The sequence below is a fragment of the Bos mutus genome, chromosome 3 (genome assembly GCF_027580195.1).
Source record: "Bos mutus isolate GX-2022 chromosome 3, NWIPB_WYAK_1.1, whole genome shotgun sequence".
Taxonomy (NCBI): domain Eukaryota; kingdom Metazoa; phylum Chordata; class Mammalia; order Artiodactyla; family Bovidae; genus Bos; species Bos mutus.
Window position 1 is genome coordinate 114,846,386 of NC_091619.1, and position 21,640 is coordinate 114,868,025.

Genomic DNA, 21,640 nt, shown 5'->3' on the forward strand with positions numbered 1-21,640 from the left:
TGCCATTTTCCTGTTCACTGTCCCCTGTCGTCCGGCACCCCCATCCCTGCCTCCCACTGGAATCCCCAGCCCTCATAGTCCCCGTGCCCCTGCGCCTCCGCCTTGCTCTCGCTCCTCCAGCCCCTGTTCCCACCGGAACCCCCAGTCCCCTTGCCCCACGCATCCTCATTCCCCTTCCCTGACTCCCAGCGGTCCCAAACCTCCCGAATCTCCACGCTCACGGTCCCCAGGCGTCCCCGGGCCCCTAGCCCCCAGCGCCCGGATCCCTGGCCCCTGGAGTCCCAGCGCACCCGGCTCCCCGGTCCTTCGGCGCATCCCCACAGCCCGGGTCCCCGTGCCCCTCTCCCCGGGAGTCCCCAGATTCCAGCCCCCAGCGCCCAGGTCCCCATCTGGCTCGCCCCGGTCCCCGTGTCCCTTCACCCCCACTCCGCTTCAGGCTCCCCAGCCCCTGTCCCCCGCGTCCCTGCAGTCCCCGCAGCCCGGGTCTCCGTGACCCCCTCCCGGGCGTCCCCAGACCCAGGCCCCCAGCGCCCGGGTGCCCATCTGGCGCGCCCCGGGGTCCCTGCAGCCCCCGCAGCCCCGGTCCCCGCGTCCCCCTCCCCGGGCGTCCCCAGCCCCTGTCCCCGCGTCCCCGCGTCCCCGGCCCGCGCCCGCTGACGCCATGACGCCGGCGGAGGGCGGGGCGGAGCGGGGCCGGGCGGCCAGAGGGGCGCGGGCGGCGGAGCCAGGGTCCCGCGGCGCAGCGGGCGACGCGGCCGATGGACATGGGCACGCAGGGCTCGGGGCGCAAGCGGCTCCCCAACCGGGAGCGGCTGACGGCAGAGGACGACGCGCTGAACCAGATCGCACGCGAGGTGAGCGCGGGGCCCGGCCGGAGCGGGGCGCGGGCGCCGGGCTCCGCCGCAGCTGTCGGGCGTCCGTCCGCCGGCTCGGCGGGAGGGGCGCGGGCCGGGCCGGCACCTCGGTGGGCCGGGCGCGGGTCCTCCGCCGCGGGGAAGGGCAGGCGACACCGAGCCCTACCCCCAGGCCCCCGGCCCCATCCGGCCGCCGCCCCCTCGCCGAGCCGGACTGGGGTGCCGCCCCTCTTGCGCACGGTGGCCTCGGGCCGGCCTGGTGGGGGGCGAGCGCCCGACTGGGTTGTTCGCCGCATCGTGGGGGTGACGTAGGCCCGACCCCCGGAGTCTGCGGACAGTCCCCGGAGGCCACATGGCCCTGGCGAAATGACCCGGCTCCTGTGTCTGACCCGCTGTCGTCTCGATTGTCACACAGGGCGCAGCTGGGGCGCGAACTGGGGTCTCCCTGGATTTCGTTTCTGGACCGAGGCTTAAAGTGGGCCCAGGCACGCTGAGGTTCTCATCAAAGTTTCCAGGGCAGAGTTTATTATGACGGTCGATGATGAACTTGAAGTGTGCAAATTAAAGGAGCCCCGCTAGGGTGACTTGTACAAACGCCTTTTCTTCCCACAAGAATTCAACCTTTGGGCTAAACAAACCGCAGGGGAAAGATGCCAGGGAGACCCGGGGCAGCAGGTTCCCTGGGAAGGGGTGAGATTCCTGGGGCCCACAGGGGACAGAGCTTGGCTTGTCATGTCACAGAACACCTTTGTACGCCTTCTGGATTGCCTAGCCAGCGTGCTCACTGTAGACAGGCCCCCCTCCCCATCCACTCTCTTCCAAGTGTTGGAGTGTGATGGAGAGGCTGTCTACATGTCATTATCATCACGTGGAAAAACCTCCAGGCGGTGTAGACTGCGGTGTCTGGTTGCCTCACTCAGCTATTTATGGAGGTCCACTCTAGTACCAGGTCTTAGATGATTGGCTTTTATGGATTCGTGGCTGTCGCTCAGTATTTGTTGAATATTGAATGAATAAATGCATTTATTTTTCTCCATGTGGGAAGAAACTGGGCATTCCAGGAAAACTCCTATTCAGCCCTTAAAACCCATGGTAGATTTGTGTCCTGTGTGGGACCTCCCCCATCAGCCCAGGCAGAGGTCTCCCTGCCTGCACTCGGGCTCCTCTAGCTTTTGCTCCCTACACCTGCCGTGGTGGTCACGTGGCTTCAGCCATTTCTGTTCACCTGTCCGACCCCCGTGGAAGGTAGCCACCAGGCAGGCACCGTCTTACTCATTTCGCATCCCCAGCACTCAACACAGAGCCGGGCGCATAGTAAGTGCTACTAAGTCTCTGTTATATTGCCTAAAAAACCTAAGGGGTACGAGGCACTTACAGTACATGTGGCTAAATATAGGCGCTTGCTAAATGTAGCAGCTTGAACATAATCCCCACCCCTGTGAAGACGGTCATGTAAGTAAGTGTTTAAACATAAAACCAAACAGGTGTTCTCCGGGAGGCCTGAGGTGACATGATCCATGGGCCTTGTCTTTCCAGCAGTGGTTGCGGACAGAGGAAGGAGACTGAGGGTCCCGAAGTCCACCCTGTGTCTGCTGGATTTTATTAAAACAGACTGAAAGGAAAGGCCAAGGGATGCTCCTGGGGGGAGAGCCTTGAGATGCACAGTAACCGGGCACCCACGGGCCTGCCTCCCAGCCTAGGGACGCAGTTGGCAGTGACAAATTCAGACACCGGCGTCAGACCCAGGACTGGAGCTACACACAGTCCCTCTGTGCTCTCCTAGTCAGCCCCTTCCCGGTCTCTGTTTTTTCATCTTTAAAATGGGGAAAAGACCTCCCCTGAGGCTGTCAGGGGTAATGGAAGTGAGCAGCAGATGTAAGTGAGTCACCGGCTAGATGTAAGGGCTACAGGCTTGGGACGTCCCAATAACCCTGGCCATGTAGCTGTTCCGAGTGCTGAGTGGCAGCTATCTGTCATGTTGGAAGGAGCCGGTGCAAATACATTTTACTGCCAACTTAACTCTGTCTCCCAACTGTGAAAATTAGAATCACTATTCAAAGGGCAAATATCTATTCACCATGGAGTTCTAGAGAGTTCTTATAAAAATCAACAAAATTATCTTAAAGTTTCATATGAATACTTTCTCATTTGCTCATTGACTCAGCAGATACATGCTGCTCTTTCTGAAGCCCTGTCCTAGGGAAACTGGGATTCAGGGATGGACTTAAAGAGCATCCACCCTTGAGGAGTTGGGGTCTGACTTAGAGCATGACAATAATAGAAGACAGGAAGAGATCTGAGATTAAAAGGATATTGGGCCCTGAAGGTTTGGAAATGAGAGAGTAACAATTTATTGACGGGACTAAGAATAGCAATCAGAGGTGGCTCCCTGGAGGAAGTGGCATTTTGAGTTATTCTTGAAGAAACCCTGACCTGGACTGGCCTCCACCAGGGGAAATGTTCTGGCTGGAGGGCAGATTCTCTGGGCAGTGTCCCCAGGGCGGTGGACCCTGGTGTCCACAGCGTCTCTGCAGCCGGCTCTGCTGGGCGTCTCTGCAGGTGGCCTCATCCTCAGGCTGCCTTGCTTTAGCAGACTCTGCCCCCCACCCCCCGAACCCACATGCTCCGTCTCTTCTGGTGGCTCTGTCCTGGGAGCTGGAAGCATCTTCCCTGACAAATCTCGCAAGTCTCCCTGCTACTCCTGAGCCAAGCTCTCTGACCGCGGCACGGGGGCAGGGCAGGAAAGGTTACCCAGTGATCAATCAGGCCTCTCCTGAAAGTGGGAAATGGGGGGACGTGGCCTCCCCCGAAGCTCTTGGGGACATGAGGGGGGCCTGACGGAAAAAATCAAGAGGCCTCAGGAAAGTGGCAGGGGGTGGGGCAGGCTTGGGTCAGGCAGGCCCCCAGGAATGTGCACTCAGAGGATAAGTGGAGAATTCCAGGCTGCAATGATGGAGTCGGGCAGGGACAGGGAGCAATGAGGACGGGGCGGGGTGGGGGGGACGCGGGGAACAGGGGCAGGACCACAGTGGAGAGCTGGCTGCAATGATGGAGTTGGGCAGGGACAGGGAGCAATGAGGACGGGGTGGGGGGTGGGACGCGGGGAACAGGGGCAGGACCACAGTGGAGAGCTGGCTGCAATGATGGAGTCGGGCAGGGACAGGGAGCAATGGGGACGGGGCGGGGGGGGACGCGGGGAACAGGGCAGGACCACAGTGGAGAGCTGGCTGCATCCCCCTCGACAGCTTCGGGCTCTCTTTGTGGAGGAACAGGAAGCAGGGACCCAGTAGAAGCTCTGCTTTTATATTTCCGCAGTTCCCTTATGGTCTCACTCCGGGCAAGTTGATAGTAAATGGAGCTGTAACTTGAAAACGCTGCAGATGCATTTGCAGGAGTGGCTTGTTTCTCGCTGTCTGAGGTGGGATTCAGGCAACATGTTGTCAGGAAGAAGGTCCAGTAAGCTACCTTGAGGCACTGGAGCAGCATGTCTCTCACCCCCGGGAGGGGTGTCTGAAAGCAGATGTAGTTTTCTCTCCCACCGCCTTGAGCGTTCTGCTCAGGATTCTGGTAGCATCCACACCTCTCATCCCATGCTCTGCTGGGAGTGCGAGCATGTTGTCTCAGAACACTGGCCGTTTGTGTTTCCAGTACAAGGAAGTTGGCTCTGCAGGCTGCAGGAGACCGGCCCTTCGGTGAGCTCACCATCCAGTGAACGCTGGTGGGGTTTCCTTCCTCTTTCACAGCACAGCGATCCCCCACGACTGTGGCCTCCTTTCCAAGGTGGTCTTGCTGGGACGCTGCCCTCAGGGTACCCTCGCCAGGGTACTTCCCAGGTTCCCCCCTATTGGCGGAAGTTGACCCCTGACCTGTGAGAGCAGCTGTTCTGGGTTCATGACCCCTCCCCTTCACTAGAGAAGCGCCCATGGCCCCATAAGGGTCAACCTTTCTGGGGAGGGGAGTTAAGACCTCGTACCCCAGGGCCAGCGACTGACCCAGGGGAGTGAGGATGCAGGAAGCCCCACCCCACCCGCTTGCCTCCTGAAGGAACCGACAACGGGGTGCAGGTCACCCTCCAGGGCCCCCGAGGGAGGGCCCGAGGGCAGGCTCCACTGAGGCCACCTCCCTTCCCCCCAGCCCCTCACCGCCCCCCACTGACAGTGCTCCCTGGACAGAACACTCACCTTCAAACCCCAGCCCCGGGCTCCACTTCTGGGCACCCAGCTTAGGACAGCCTCCGTGCCTCACTCTGGGTGGTCCCACGAATACAAAATGTTCTGTCCTAAAGCCCCCGGTCACTTGCTGTCCTCCCACCCCCCATCCTTCCCAAATAGCCCCAGAGAGATCACCCTGTCCTGAAGGACCCTGACTGCTTTTCCGGTCCAGCCTTGAGACCATTCGAGGGCCCAGTCTGGGCGTGGGCCTCTGCAGAGCGGCCCCAGAGTCCGGTTCCGTTGGACCCCCGCTTCCCCTTCTTCCGGCTCTCGGCAGGCAGGTCTGACTCCTCTGGAGTCAGAGGTGAGCCCTGATGGCACGATGCAGGCTGCTGGTGTCCGGGCGTGGCCCGTGCCCTCGGGGGAGGTCACACGGGGGCGGCGTCTACAACCTGGGCTTCCTGCAGCTGGTTTCCCTCATTTGAACCGTCACCTTCACTCGCTTCTCCTCAGCGAGTTTGCCTGTTTGAAGCTGGCCAGTGGATGCAGGCCGTTTGGACTGGAGGGTGAAATCTATCCAGTGTGGCCGCGGTTTGGGACTGGGGTGGTGTCAGAGCCCCTCCTTCCAGGGTGGGAAGAGGTGAGGGGCCTTCAGACACCCCCACCCCCGGCCCCAGTTCTAACGCAACCACCGTGGGGTGACCCCGGGCCCCTCCCTGGCTTGTCGTCCTGAGACACTTGCACACATCTTGGTGCATCAGTAACAAGCATTAGGAATATGACAAGACGAGCCTTCCGAGTGGATGTGTGTCATGGTCTGAGCTGTCAGGGGAATGGCCCGCGCCCTGTCTGTGACCTGGGGCTGATTCCCGACAAGACGGTTCTGGGTGGGGGGTGGGCAGTCCTGCTGGACTCCCATGATCTGTGGGCCCCGCCCCACGGCTATTTCTGTCAGAGGGCCAGCTGTCTCCCTGTCCCTTTTCTGGGCGACTCTGTGATGACTCACGGCTTTAGTAGTCAGGGCTGTGAATGCATGTGGAGGACCTAAAGCATCTGCTCCATAGAGTGACTGTCAGGGACCTGGGTTCTCACTGAGCCTGTCACCTGCGAGCCTTGTCAGGGTTCAGGAGGGACAAGGGGGACAGGTGGCGACCGAGGGTGCTTTTAGGGTCTGAGGTGCATCAGGGACTCCCAGGAGCTTCTCCCCTGTAAGTGTATGCCATCCCATCGGAAGAGTTTAGAGCATCCCTGTTAGATGTGGAAAAACTGCTCCGAGATGCTCGGTGACTTGTCCGAGGTCATCTAGTAACTCAGAGGTGCCAGGTCATCGTCCAGCCTGTTTCCTGGATCAGAGTCTTGGCTCCACACAAGGCCCTATTCCAGACGGTGCCCTGAAGTTAAGCTGACTTGCTTCCCATCTCAGGCACTGTTGTCCTCAACTGCCCTCTGAACCATCAGGCTTAACATTGCATGTTCAGTTCAGTTCAGTCGCTCAGTCGTGTCCGACTCTTTGCGACCCCATGAATCGCAGCACACCAGGCCCCCCAGTCCATCACCAACTCCCAGAGTTCACTCAGACTCACGTCCATCGAGTCAGTGATGCCATCCAGCCATCTCATCCTCTGTCGTCCCCTTCTCCTCCTGCCCCCAATCCCTCCCAGCATCAGAGTCTTTTCCAATGAGTCAACTCTTTGCATGAGGTGGCCAAAGTACTGGAGTTTCAGCTTTAGCATCATTCCTTCCAAAGAAATCCCAGGGCTAATCTCCTTTAGAATGGACTGGTTGGATCTCCTTGCAGTCCAAGGGACTCTCAAGAGTCTTCTCCAACACCACAGTTCAAAAGCATCAATTCTTCTGTACTCAGCTTTCTTCACAGTCCAACTCTCACATTCATTCATGACCACTGGAAAAACCATAGCCTTGACTAGACGGACCTTTGTTGGCAAAGTAATGTCTCTGCTTTTGAATATGCTATCTAGGTTGGTCATAACTTTCCTTCCAAGGAGTAAACATCTTGTAATTTCATGGCTGCAGTCACCATCTGCAGTGATTTTGGAGCCCGAAAAATAAAGTCTGACACTGTTTCCCCATCTATTTCCCATGAAGTGACAGGACTGGATGCCATGATCTTCGTTTTCTGAATGTTGAGCTTTAAGCCAACTTTTTCACTCTCCACTTTCATTTTCATCAAGAGGCTTTTGAGTTCCTCTTCACCTTCTGCCATAAGGGTGGTGTCATCTGCATATCTGAGGTTATTGAGATTTCTTCCAGCAATCTTGATTCCAGCTTGTGCTTCTTCCAGCCCAGCGTTTCTCATGATGTACTCTGCATAGAAGTTAAATAAGCAGGGACAATATACAGCCTTGATGTACTCCTTTTCCTATTTGGAACCAGTCTGTTGTTCCATGTCCAGTTCTAACTGTTGCTTCCTGACCTGCATACAAATTTCTCAAGAGGCAGGTCAGGTGGTCTGGTATTCCCATCTCTTTCAGAATTTTCCACAGTTTATTGTGATCCACACAGTCAAAGGCTTTGGCATAGTCAATAAAGCAGAAATAGATGTTTTTCTGGAACTCTCTTGCTTTTTCGATGATCCAGCAGATGTTGGCAATTTGGTCTCTGGTTCCTCTGCCTTTTCTAAAACCAGCTTGAACATCTGAAAGTTCACAGTTCATGTATTGCTGAAGCCTGGCTTGGAGAATTTTGAGCATTACTTTACTAGCGTGTGAGATGAGATGAGTGCAATTGTGCAGTACTTACTGTTTCTCCTCCTCCTCTTTTTTTTTTCACACTTTCATCTTTAAAAATTAATTTTATGTCATTAAAGTAATGTTTGTTTTCACCCTGGTCCCATATTCTCAGGCCATTCTCCACACAACAGCTGGGTGGTCCTTCTAAAACATGTCAGATTGTGTCGTAATGGCTTTCCATATCCCTCAGTAAAAGCCAAGCTCTTAATGGGCTTTGTTGTTGTTGTTCATTCAACAACCCCATGGACAGTAGCACCCAGGCTCTTCTGTCCTCCACTGTCTCCCAGAGTTTGCTCAAATTCATGTCCATTGAGTCAGTGATGCCATCCAACCATCTCATCCTCTGTCATCCCCATCTCCTGCCACCTTCAATCTTTCCCAGCATCAGGGTCTTTTCCAGTGACTCAGCTCTTCACATCAGGTGGCCAAAGTATTGGAGCTTCAGCTTCAGCAACAGTCCTTCCAATGAGTACTCAAATCTGATTTCCTTTAGGATGGACTGGTTAACTGCCTTAAAAGACCCTAAATGACCTGGTAATGGGCTCCCCATTTGTAAATAATATGCATGTGCACTATTCATTGATTTTTCAACTGTAGGCACCATGTGCTGGCCTCCTGATTGGAGGGGAGGACTTGGGTCTGTGGGTCTAGCTCAGGTTCACTCCCCGCTTTCTCCCCGCTCTTCTTCACGTCATAGTGACCTTGTGCTTATAGATTCATAAGCGACCGCTAGCAGAACAATAGACTGGTTAAGAGTGTGGGGGCCCAAGTCAGTTTTCCTTTTTCCTGGGTTCAGTCCCCGATCCTTGCACTTACTCCATGACCTCAGGCAAGTTCCTTAACCACTTTGTGTCTCTATTCCCTCATCTGTAAGATGGGAACATTTTAAGAGTATGCTTCTTCCCGGGTTTTATGGGGGTAAATGAAGTATTTCCTGACAAGACTTCAGAGGATGACCAGAACATGCTCAGTGAACATTAGTGGTGATGATGATGTAGTGTGATAGCGCTAACTGCAGAGCCAACAAGTATACGATAATGTTTTTCTTTATACAATTTTCTGCTTTTTTTGGAGTTCATTATTTCCTTTTTTCCCCAATCGCTCATCTCTTTGCGTATCTCTCATGCCTAATTTCTCACGAGCTTTTGAACAGAAACCTTTCGCAATATTATTTTCTATGTGATTAAATGAATCTATCAGTTCCGCTTTATGCCCTCCTGGAAATCTCCCCCCGAGACCTCTGTCCAGTCTGTGCTCAGTGCTCTCGGGGTTTGTGTCAGCTGCCCTCCCCTTTGCCACTTCTTTGTTGCTGTCGATGCATCCGTGTGTGCTGGATTCTGCACTGTCTTCTTTCTTGAGCTACTAACTCATTTTGTTGGAACACACCCTTCAGTAGCTTTCTGAGAGAGAATGCCTTTTCTAAGCGCTTGCATGTCTGAAAATGTCTTTATTGTACCCTCACACTTGATAGTTCGGCTGAGTATAGAGTTCTAGGTTAGAATAATTTTTTTTCCGAAGAATGACAGAGATTTCTATGTATACTTTGAAATTATTTCCAGTGTGTATTGTTAACTGGGAAAAAAAGCAATGTGCAGAAAATGAAGATAGCATGCCATTGCTCAGGTGAGGAGGTCTGTGACTTGCCTGCATTTGCATAGGGAAACTGGCAGAAAGTCCAGTAAAAGCAATGTGGACATGTAAGTGGAAATGTAGATTTGTTACATGTAATTTTTATACTCCTTTGATATTTGAACCCTGTGACTGTATGATTTTTATGTGATTTTATCTCTTTATTTTTGGCTCTGCTGGGTCTTCCCTGCTGCACGGCCTCTTCTGTAGTCGTGGAAGCGGGGACTGCTCTCTAGCTGCAGTGTGCAGACTTCTGATTGTAGCGGCTTCTCGGTGCGGAGCTAGGGCTCTAGACACGCGGCTTCAGTAGCTGTGGTGCCCGGGCTTCGTTGCTCCACAGTGTGTGGAATCTTCCTGATCAGGGATCGAACAAACGCGTGTCTCCTGTATTAGCAGGTGATCTCTTTACCACTGAGCTACCAGGGAAGCTCTGTATTACCTATTTAATAAAATAAAATAATAAATACCAAAAACGTATAATTAACTGTTTTCTACCACAATTTTGAAGACATTTTTTCCCATTTTATTCTAGCTTTCAGGATTGCTTTGATCATTTTGATGCCTTATATATTCTCAGTATCTTGTGTAACATCTATTTTTACACTCTACAAGCTTTCAGGATCCTCTCTTGATTTTCAGTATTCTGGATTTTATTTTTACATTCATTCAATCTGGAAATGTATATCCTAAAATTCTGGGATATTTTCTGAAAAATTTCCCCTTCCCACTGTTTGCTCTGTTCTTTTAAAGCAACTGCTGTTGATAGAAGTAGCTTCCTTTTTCATCTCATTTTCTAGCTTTTTGTATTTTGGTGATACTTTATAGCTAATTACTCAGCTTTATCTTCTCCTTCTTCTACTAAACTTATTTGTCCTATATTTTATTTCTAAGAGTATCTGTTCGTTTGTTTTGGTTCCGTGGTCCATTTTTGCAGCATCCTTTTTGAGTCACTAATGCAGCACCTTTTTCTGTCATTCTGAGGAGTGTTTATTTTGGTTTTCTGATTGTTCCCGAAAATCGCTTCTGTTCCCTGTGTGATGGTCTATTCCTTTCCGTCCTTTGTGTGATTTGGCCTCTGTCTTTAACCTTGGAGCCCTTCCCAGAGGTGTGGTGATCCTTGGATCCATTCATGTATGAGGACAAGGCACTAAAAAACTGGGAGACAATTTGAGGGAAGGCTAGGAGGGCTTCCCAGATGGTACTGGTGGTAAAGAATCCACCTGCCAATGCATAAGACATGGGAGAAGGAAGTGGCAACCCACTCCAGGATTGTTGCCTGGAGAATCCAGAGGAGGAGAGCCACAGAGGCTGGTGGGTAACAGTCTATGAGATCACAAAGAGTCAGACACAGTTGAGTACATAGGAGGGTAAATACCACAAGATTCGGCCAGGACACCTCCTGGGGTGCAGTGGGGTGGCGGAGGTGTTGGCCCCAGACTTTAAGTAGCTCCTCAGGGCACTGGCACACAGTCAGGATTTGAACCCGAGTCCCCCTGTCTTCTGGGGAAGGCAATGGCACCCCACTCCAGTACTCTTGCCTGGAAAATCCCATGGACGGAGGAGCCTGGTAGGCTGCAGTCCATGGGGTCGTGAAGAGTCGGACACGACTGAACGACTTCACTTTCCCTTTGCACTTTCATGCATTGGAGAAGGAAATGGCAACCCACTCCAATGTTCTTGCCTGGAGAATCCCAGGGATGGGGGAGCCTGGTGGGCTGCCGTCTCTGGGGTCGCACAGAGTCGGACACGACTGAAGCGACTTAGCAGTAGCAGCAGCAGCCCCCTGTCTTCAAGGCCAGCAACTTGACCACAGGGTCAGTGTTCAGAGGAAATGCTGCTTAATGCGAACAAACCAAGCCTCTCTAATTTGGTACCTAGAGATAGAGTTTTGTTTTGATGAAGGGGGTAGAAGAGATTGAGAAGAAAGTTGGAAAATAGTCTGAGACTTATACCAAGGAAGAGGTTGTGTCCATACAGCCCAAACTGGAGAACTGGTCACGACAGTGTGCTTTTACTCAGGGTGGAAAAATGTCAAATTAGGTGAGCAAACAGAGAGCTTTGTTTTAAAAAATAAGATTTTCATAGCTTCAGGCATCAAGAAGAATTCATTTGTTGGTTCGGAAAATTCTCTTAAGATCTGAGAGATACTTTCCATAAAACAAATAGAAAATACCTGGAGAGGTTAGGTAGGCAGAATGTGATATGGTCTTGGCAGCGGGTGAGCCCCTGGATCAGCAAGAGCCAGAGCCAGAGCCGTCCAGTGCCTCCCCTGGCGGATTAAGTTGCGATGTTCCCACCCACTCCTTGGCTCAGGGGAGCGAACGAAAAACCCCGCAGTGGTCACAGTAGTGTTTCAGCAAGCAGAAACCAGGAGATCTAAAGTTGTTCGTTAGGCTTTGAATCTCCCTCACATAAGTTTATCCATTTTTCCACCCTTACCCTTGATTGCTTTTTATTTCTTATCTTCTTTTGTGATGTCTCTTGTTGTTGTGCTTTTTAATATGCTTTCTAGGTTGGTCATAGCTTTTCTTCCAAGGAGCAAGCATCTTTTGATTTCACGGCTGCATGCTGTGATTTTGGAGCCCAAGAAAATAAAGTCTCTCACTGTTTCCACTGTTTCCCCATCTATTTGCCATGAAGTGATGGGACTAGACGCCATGATCTTAGTTTTTTGTTTTTTTTTTAATGTTGAATTTTAAGCCAACTTTTTCACTCTCCTCTTTCACTTTCATCAAGACGCTCTTTAGTTCTTTGCTTTCTGCCATAAGGGTGATGTCATCTGCATATCTGAGGTTATTGGTATTTCTTCCAGTAATCTTGATTCCAGCTTGTGCTTTATCCAGCACTGTGGTGTTGGAGAAGACTCTTGAGAGTCCCTTGGACTGCAAGGAGACCAAACCAGTCAATCCTAAAGGATATCAGTCCTGAATATTCTTTGGAAGGACTGATGCTGAAGCTGAAACTCCAATACTTTGACCACCCTATACGAAGAGCCAACTCTTTGGAAAAGACCCTGATGCTGGGAAAGATTGAAGGCAGAAGGAGAAGGGGATGACAGAGGATGAGATGGTTGGATGGCATCACCAACTCTATGGACACGAGTTTGAGCAAGCTCTGGGAGTTGGTGATGGACAGGGAGGCCTGGCGTGCTGCAGTCCATGGGATCGCAAAGATTCAGACACGACTGAGCCGCTGAACTGAACTTGTTGTGCAGTTGCTAAGTCATGTCCGACTCTTTGCAACCCTGTGGACTGCAGCATGCCAGGCTCCCCTGTCCTTCACTATCTCCCGGAGTTTACTCAAATTCATATCCATTGAGTCAGTTATTCTCTCTAACCATTTCAGGCACATGAGAAGATATGGAGTTTTCCAAGTTGACACTGGGAGAGATGGAATTTCCATGTTGATTGAACAACTAATACGACCCCACCCTGGATGCCCTAAAATATAGCTTGAAGTTACCCTTGAAGCCCTCTGAGCAGAGCTGGCCAGTAGGACTTTCTGTGATGATGGAGATGCTCTGTGTCTGCTGCATTGCTGTCGAGCACTTGAAATGCAGCTAGTACAGCTAAGGAACTGCATTTTAATTCATGCTTCGTTTTACTTCCTTTAAATATAAATAGACACCCCTGGTTGGTGGCTACTGTATTGGACAGCACAGCTCTTGAGCAATGATTTATTCTTTGTTGAAATCTGCTGTCCTGGAGGTGTGCTCTCTATTGCAGAAGTTGTTGATTCTCATCAGGAGAGGGGTGACAGGTGGACAGGCCTGGCGTCCCGCAGGCCGGAAGTGAGTCCAGCCCAGGGAGAACGCATCGGGCAGTGGGAGAAGCACAGTCAGCCTTTTGAAGTTGTGTGTCCGTAGGCAAGTTAGTGAGTCCGAGTCTCCTTCCCTTTACTGTGACAGAGGAATAACGTTTTCCATGTGGTTGTGGTGATGAGTGGAGCTTCCCTGGTGTCCCCGTGGTGAAGGATCCACCTGCCAACGCAGGAAGCAGGAGACTCAGGTTCGATGCCTGGATCAAGAAGATCCGCTGGAGGAGGAAATGGCAACCCACTGCAGTATTCTTGCCTGGAGAATCCCACGGACAGACGAGCCTGGCGGGCTACAGTCCATGGGGTCGAAAAGAGGTGGACACGACTGAGCGACTGAGCATGCATGTGGTAATGAGTCGTGCCAGGAAATGGAGAGCATCTGCTGGGGACAGGAAATACACGATGGTTCTGGTGGGGGTGCCTGGGTACCTAGTGGGCGCTAACTGGATAGTGGCTATTTTCTCCCTCCTGCCGGCTGTGTTCCTCTCTACCAAGGGACAGCAGTACTGCCAGACTGGCCAGGATGTGCCCCGGGCATCACCGATGCAGAGACAGGGGTGATTGGCAGGTGGATGCTTTACCACTGAGCCATCCTCCCTCAAAAGATGAGGGCTGGAACGAGAGACCAGGATCAAGATAAGGAAAGAGAGTGGCCTATAGGAAAAGTGTGAGAAAAATACAGGAGAGATGATCTCCTGTGTGCTGGGGGGGAAACAGACAGCCCTGGCTCTGGGTCAGTGAGCTCAGAGGAAAAGCCCTCACCGCTACCCCTTTAAATACGCTAACCCCATAAACTTTGTTTAGTTTCAGAACCCCATGTGCTTTCTTATAGTTTAGAGCCTGTGTTCAATTCTTTGGCCTTGAGATGGAAGGGACCCTCCGCTTTCGATTGTTTTTTGCTTCTTGGCCTTGAACTGAAGAACCAGTAATAAGATGCAGTCATATTTTTCTAGCCCCTTTACTGTCAGGCAGCCAAGCTCTGGTGTCGGGCCTCTGGTTAACGTCCCGAAGATGACGGCCCACTTCACCCAGGCCATGTCCCGCACCATTTATCTTTGGGTTTATCTGACCTCTCAGAAGCTACTAAGCTACCTGCCTATTTTTAACCTGTGCCTGGAGCCAGCTCCAGAATGAAGTGGCCACATGAGCCACGATGAGGTGGTGACCACACAGCCTTCCAAATCTTCACTCCACTTTCTCGGGCTTTTCCTCTTTTGTGTCGGGGTTTGCCAGCCTCGGGATTACTGACATTGGGCCGGATGCGGGGGTCGGGGGAGGGTTTCTGGACATAGCGGAACGTTTAGCAGCATCCCTGGCTTCCGCCCAGGAGTGACGACCGCAAGGGCCCCAGGGAGCAGAGCGGCCTGTGGAGAACCATCGTGTTTCCTGTTCCCGCTGGGAGTGTACCTCAGCTCTGGACCACACGCCTCATCTCCAGAAACCTGGTTCCTTTGCTCTCACCTCTGATCGGTGGCTGCAGCTGCTCCCCAGGAGGGCAGAAAGCACCAGCTGACCAAACCACATGGTCCTGGGAGTTTTTCCCAATTAAACCTCCCGGAAGTTACTCTGAGGGGCCCGCCTACTCTGGAAAGCTGTGGTGGAGCTGTTCTAGGAGTAGCTGTGCAGACTTAGGAAGTTGGGATGTTCATAGCAAATTCGATGAGCCTTTGCTGAGTGCCAGGGGGCCCTTGAGTCGATGGTGGGGTGCAAGGGGCATGGGGAGAGGCTAAGGGGGGCTGGAATGGACCCTGAGAGGCAGGTACAGCAGTAACTCTGGCTGCCTCCACGGAAGGTGGGCTGGCACGAAGCTGGGGGCTGGTGAGAGGTGGTCTTTTGTGTTACATCCTACTAGAGAGAGTGGCTCCTTTGTGCCCACTGGAGATGCCCTTTGCCTTCTGGATGTGCTTGAGGGCCGTCAGGCCAACATCAGGCCCAATTCAGGGACTGCAGAGCAGAGCTGCCTGCCACCAGGCCGTGTCTGCCTGTCTTTCTCTCTGGGAAAAGCCCCAGGCCCACGGCTCAGGTGCGCTCTGGGGACAGCAGAGACGAGGTGGCGTCGTCCACGTGGTCACCATGGTGAGCGCTGTGGAGAGTCGGCTCTGCCCTGGGGGCGGGGACGCTGCAGGGTTGACCTTCCCAGCCAGCCGGGGTCCTGTCCCCCCAGCCCACAGGCTCTGCCCAGCGCCCTCCAACTCCATGCTGGGGATTCAGCAAGAGATGAAGACAGAGAGGTGCTGCTGGACGCTGCCCGGACATAGCTAAGCATAGCCACCTGCGACGCCCCCCATCCTGTAACCCTGAGTGGGGCATCTCCTTACAGCACCCACCGCCCCCCTCCCCCAGACAAGGGAAGCAGCCTGGGACAAGCATCGGTCCAGTAAGTGGCCGGGCCTGGGATGACACTGCTGGTTGACTTGATGTCCCCAAAAGGGCAGGAATGGGGCAGTGTAAGGCCAAGGGAGGGAGCCCAGGCTGTCGCCTTGTCCTTTTAGAGCCAGGAGGCCTCCGTGGCTGGGTATGACCCTAGTACGCCTGCCAGCATCACTGCTCATTCGAAATCCCAGGTGTGTTGTGGGCAGGGAGGACCCCCCCCCAACTTCAGCGTCACCAGTGGGGGCGGTGCTGGCAGCCCATTAATACTCCAGATCCCCAGGGAGGCCCGCCCCCCAGATCAGAAGGACGCTGGGTGTCGAACGACGTGAAGACTGGTGACCAGCACACTTCCACAGGGCTAAAATTGTCCCAGTGCCTCCCAAGAGGCACAGTTGCTTTTGACATTTGTAGCTGAACTTCTTAAAACAGATGACCAGTTCTGGGCCCTGCGAGGACCCCTCTGTGTGCCGGGGTCTTTGCTCGTCTTGTTCTTTAGGAAGTTCTGTGCAGCCCCGTCTCCCCATACTTCCAGAGTGAGAACCAGGAGAATCAGCCATCCTAAGGGCTCACCTGCCCCGCCCATCCAGGGCCTCGCTTCCCTCTGGATTCCCTGGGGCCCAAAGGCCTGTGAGTCACCCCGGATGCTGCAGAGATGAGGCAGGAAGTGGCCGTTAGCCGTGGGGATGCTCTCTGTTCTGTCATATTGCCTTCCGAGGTTTAGAGCTCTGGCTTCTGTTTTAATATACAGTTTTCAAAGAAAAACACAGACATACCGCATCCCTCTCATGCTTGGAAAATTCAACTTTAAGATTCCTTTCACTTAGATTTTTGCTTGGTGAACAGCGCCACAGTTTTCTTCTATTTTTTTTATCTTTCTTAAACATCTTTTCCAACTTTCCCTAAACGTGATGAGGCAGATGATAAATTACCCTGAATACCGGTCGCCGTGGGCGGGTTACCTTGCAGCTTGGCATTGTGTCCAACACTAGCCAATCGCCTGCTCTTTAAATATGATTAAATGTAGAAAAACACAGCAGGTGAAAAGCACAACGTATGTAATGTGCATCGTGTCCTGTGCGGTTCCAGCTCACTCTGTCTGTGCTGCTCTGTATCCGGCTTTTCAAATGTTGAATTCTGTCGGGTGAGGATGCGCCCGGCCTGTTGGTGGGTTTCACGGGCATCCTTTAGAGGGTCATCATGCCCCCTGTCTCGGGCCCTGGCCGCGTTCCGTGGTAGATGGTCCATTTCTTCCGGAGAAGTATAAGCTGGCCCAGCCCTGCTGACCCCTGGATCTGGGATGCGGGTCCTTCACTCTTCTTGCAGCACCAGGTCCTGGGCGGTAGGGTGAGGACGTGGTGTTGAGAGGACTCAGGAGAAGATGCCTGTTGGTGGCCGGGGTCTGGGCTTCCCTCCGACCTCACCCTCCCGGAGGTCACTTCCTCTGGGAGGCCCCGGGCCGTGCGTCTCCCACCCCCAGGCCTGAGACGAGTATCCTTCCCAGTGTCCGCAGCTCCTCCCGTCCCCGCAGCCGTGGGCTGGCTGCTGCCTCCTTGTCTCCGCCCTCTCCGCACCCCCGACCCCCAGCAGGCTGTGTGCTCTCCTCTCTCGGGGCTGTGCCACGTCCAGTGCCCCTGAGGCCCGTGCCCCGGGCACACGGGAGGCCGTCACAGCCCACCTGTGACTGAATGCAGCTCAAAGCACAAGCCAGTGTTCCTCTTCAGGTGGCTGGGGACGAGTATCCTCCGATTAAAAGGAAAGCCTTTGAATGTGGCGTTTTTCTTCCAAGGAGTTTCAGCTGCCTTTACTACACGCAGTGGGTTTCTTGGCCACTCATTCTGCATCCTGACAGCCTCCGCAGGCGCCAGCATAGGTCAGGAGCCGGAGTCGCTCTGTCTGCATGCTGGCAGCGTCATCGGCGTTCATCGGCGAGCGACCGGCACCCCCAGAACCACGCTCAGCTCTGCCGCCGAGGCCAGGTCCATGTTAGCTCCTTTCCGGCTCTCCTTGTCCACCGTTAGTGTGGCGGACAGCGTTGTGGGAAATGCACTGTCCTCCTAATTCCCATGGTTAGAGACATGAGATCATCTTTAGGAGCCCTGCAGAGAAGGTGCGCATGGGATGTCAGGGTCAGGAGACCTGGGTCAGTCCCCAAGGCACCATCTCCTGGCTTCGCCACTTTGGACACGCCACCCAGCCTGCCCGAGCCCAGCTGTGCCCACCTGTAAGGTGAGGTGAGAACTGTGGGGTGAGCACCAGGTGAGGGCCTCTGGACAGAGTGCGCCTGCCCTCCATCGGGCATCCAGGTCTCCCCATGCACAGATGCTCTGAAACCGGGTCAGGGGTCACGGGGCCCCTGCCACCCACGTTAGATGAGATGCGGACGGAGACAAGCCTGGCTCCTGTCCCCGGCTCCAGGCGCTGCTCCAGGCTGCCTGCTGGGGAAGTGGGAGGCATGGGGGGTGCAGGGGGGGAGGGGGCGCGCATGGTAGGGGCTGTGCCTGGGATGAGTCCTCCTCAGCTTCGACCTCCTTAACTACTATAAGGAGGGATGACCCCCACCCACCAGCCTCACAGGGTTCACGTGAAGCCCAGATGGGAAAATACATGAGCACGTGCTCACAAGCCCTCAAGGGCTCTGCACACATAAGACGGTGGTATTACTGTCAGAAAAGTTGGAAATAAATTCTTAACACCTGGGCGTCTCAGGCTGTCTTGTAGCTGCTCCTGGGGCTGGGAGAGGAGTGCTCACTGGCAAGAGTGGTGCGTTTTTCTTCACATGGGGCCCTGTCTCTTTTTTATTTCTTAAATGTTACTGGGGTGTAGTTTACAGTGTTGTGTGACTCTGTCTCTTGTGGTGCTGATGTTGCTCTCTTCTAAGACTGGAGGAGGAAGCCCTGCATGCCTGGCATGTCCATCAGGAAAGAAGCGGGTGGAGGTAGGGCGGGAGGTGCAGGAGCCGTGGCCCAGAAGCGGTCCACATGCAGCCCTGGTCTGGCCTTGGAGGCCTCTGCTCCTTTCAGGTCCGTGGGGAGGGGAGGAGGAAATGGACCAGAGTCACCATCACCATGACAACCACAGATCCCCCCGGCCCTGGCTCAGGGAGGGGTGTTGGAGGGGCTGGCAAGGGCGCCCTCCTAACCTTTTCTAGTCTCTCTTGAAATCTCTTTTTGCCTTAATTCCCTGCAGTCTGGCCCTGCGTGCCATCTGCATAGAACAGGAGGGAAGTAAGTGATAGAAGATCCGATCTCATACAAGGAAGCAGCCCCTGTTCTCAGCACACGTGCGTCCTGTCACTTACACACTGTTACTGAATCAAGCCTTGTCTCAGGGACAAAGGAGGGTGCTGGACTCTTAGACCTTTATGTGGACTTTGCAGTAAATGGCATCCTTTTGGCTTTGTGGCCTCTTGCATTTTGTGGAATCAGCTGTACAGCAAACCAGCAAAAACCACCAGTCCTCATGGGGTGGAGTCGAGTCAGCCTGTCACCCCAACGGGTTCTGGTCCCTCGGAGAGGGATGTTCACAGAGCTTCTCTGAAATAGTAGCTGTTAAGTTACTCAAACTGACTCTGAGTATACAAAGCACACTGGGCTGGAATTGAAGGTGGCGGGTAGCATCTTAGATCAGTGGTTCTCAAAATGTGGCCTCCAAACACAGTATCCACACCCCTTGAACTCTTTAGCAATGCTGGTTTTCAGTCCACCCACCCAACTGAATCAGAGCCTTGGGGTGGGGCCCAGCCACCTGTCCTGAAAGCCATCCCAGTGGTTCAGATATACTCTGAAGTTTGAGAAGCTCTGCTTTAGATTAAATGATGCTATTGGTGAGTCTGATTATAAAGATGAAGTGAGGGTGTGAGTGAAAGTGACTCAGTCATGTCCAACTCTTTGCGACACCATGGCCTATCCTTGGAGTTCTCTAGGCAATAATACTGCTGTGGGTTGCCATTTCCTTCTCCTGGGGATCTTCCTGACCCAGGGATTGAACCTGAGTCTCCTGCATTGCAGGCAGATTCTTTACCATCTGAGCTACCAGGGAATCCCATAAAGATGAAGAATAGCCTTTATACTAATACTTCTGATTAGAATAGTAGGGCCTTTTCCTGCTCAAATGCCTGAGGAGTCAGTCAGGCTGGGTAAACCTGCTTGTTGAGGAACTGACCCTTCTCACAGGTTTTCCCCACCCCGTCTCCCCTCTCCATGAGATCCTGGTGTGGCTGCCAGCCCTGATGGTCAGCCTCCTGGCACATAACAGGTGCTCAGTTAGTAGGGTTAATGGTGAATGAATGAACAAGTGAATGGCTGAATGAATGATTGGATGGATGGTGGATGGATGGATGCTTGAGTGGATGGATGAATGGATGGATGGATGGAATTAGCCCAACTTCAAAGTAATATTTGAAAATACAGATTCTTTTGAAACTAGAACAAGATTTTTAAAGGTTTTTGATGGTTACTTCGGTATAAATGAAGATTTTCATTTACTGAATGAAAGCTGTTGCCTGCAGGATCTCACTTGGCAAGCTCTTGATCCTGAAATGTCCATTCTGTTTCCCCGCCACAGCCCCACCTTGGGCAGTTTGGTCAGTGACCTCGTCCGCCTTGCATGCAATAGGAGACGGAAGGAGAAATAAAGCAGGAAACTTTCCATTCTTTCCGGTGGTGCATACAGTTGTTCCCTCCTCCCAACTCCTCCTTTTCAGACTTTGCCCCTCGTGTTTTTCCATTGTGTTGTTTTGTGATGTTGGCACTTGGAAAAAAATCTTTGAATTATCCTAGTGATGGCCATTTGGACAGGGCATGGGCGATCAGGTTCCACAGCATGTCACCAGTGCCCCGAGCTCACAGTCGCTAAAAAGGCATTCATTGTGTCCAGGGAAACTGCTAAGGCTGGTGGCACCCTACCAGGGGCTGAAGTAACTTGGACTGGGTTTGTAGAACATTCTCCTCTGGTTTCCCTATTGGGGAGCAGGGTTTGGACTGGAGGAATTTAGGTGTATTCATGTATCCTGCCAGGTGCAATAAATAGCTGTCTTTGCCTGACCTTACCCCCCACGTAAGTTCTAAAAAGCCCTGTGCACACCAGGAGGAACTGAACACTTTAGGAGCAGGCTGATGCTAGTGTAACACGTCAGAAGCATGTTGGGCACACAGATGGAAATTGAAATGATTAAATGTTGGAGATATGCCTTGTAAAACCAAAAACTTAGCTAGACTGATCATTAAAAGAAGGCCTAACCTGTTCTAAGTGACTTTTGTTTGCTAAACTACAGACCTTAGACAGATCTCCCAGCTTTGTTTTTTCTGTGTTGGGTTTCTTGTTTGTTTTAATAAAGTCTTCTTTCTGTTTGGGGATCCACACTGCATTTTGTCATTGTGTTGCCCTTGTCTCTTCCAGCCTGTGATGGTTTCCAGGGACTTGTGAAGAGTGTCAGCTGTGTATGCACTGGAATGTTCCTCAGCTTGGATCTGTCTGATTAGACTGAGCTGTGGACTTGGGGGAGAATTCACAGGTGCAGTGCCCTTTTGCTCAAATCACATCAGGGGCGCCTGATGTCAGCATGACATCCTTGACAACGTCCCCCCGGACCCACGGGCTAAGAAGGGGTCTTGCCAGGTTCCTCCATGGCAATGTTACTGGTTTTACATTTCCCTGCTTTTTCCTCAAGAAGTGCATCCCTAAACCCAGTCCATCTCAGTGGAGGGGACATCTATTCCACATCTTAGAGGGAGGACTATCAAAGAATGTGTGGTCCTAGGTTGAAATCATCACTGTAATTAGCAAATTTGAGGAGAGATGTTTTCAGGCTATGCAGATATCCTGTGCTACCCTAAAGTTTTTCAGTGGATAAGGCATTCTTTCTTAACTATGAGTATCGAAATTGAGTTAGTAATTCCCCTACAATAGAAACAAGTTCCATCCTGAAAACGTGTTCTTAAGTCCTGGATGGCATCACCAACTTGATGGTCATGAGTTAGAGTGAACTCCAGGAGATGGTGAAGGACAGGGAAGCCTGGCATCCTGCAGTCTATGGGGTCTCAAGGAGTTGGACATGACTTAGCGACTT

The 21,640-nt window shown here is 52.8% G+C and overlaps 1 protein-coding gene across 28 annotated transcripts in view; it reads left to right on the forward strand.

Annotated features, from left to right (window-relative positions):
• The first annotated feature begins 687 nt into the window (after positions 1–687).
• The window catches only part of LRRFIP1 (LRR binding FLII interacting protein 1), a 160,185-nt gene continuing 139,232 nt past the window's right edge, over positions 688–21,640 (forward strand). For 11 of the 28 annotated variants that reach the window (XM_070368561.1, XM_070368562.1, XM_070368567.1 and 8 more), the window contains exon 1: positions 691–854. In XM_070368561.1, the coding sequence (XP_070224662.1) occupies positions 759–854 (96 nt within the window). In that variant the 5' untranslated portion in view covers positions 691–758. Of the gene's footprint in view, positions 855–21,640 lie in introns of all 28 variants that reach the window. The other 17 variants (XM_070368556.1, XM_070368559.1, XM_070368558.1 and 14 more) reach the window with 7 other exon arrangements.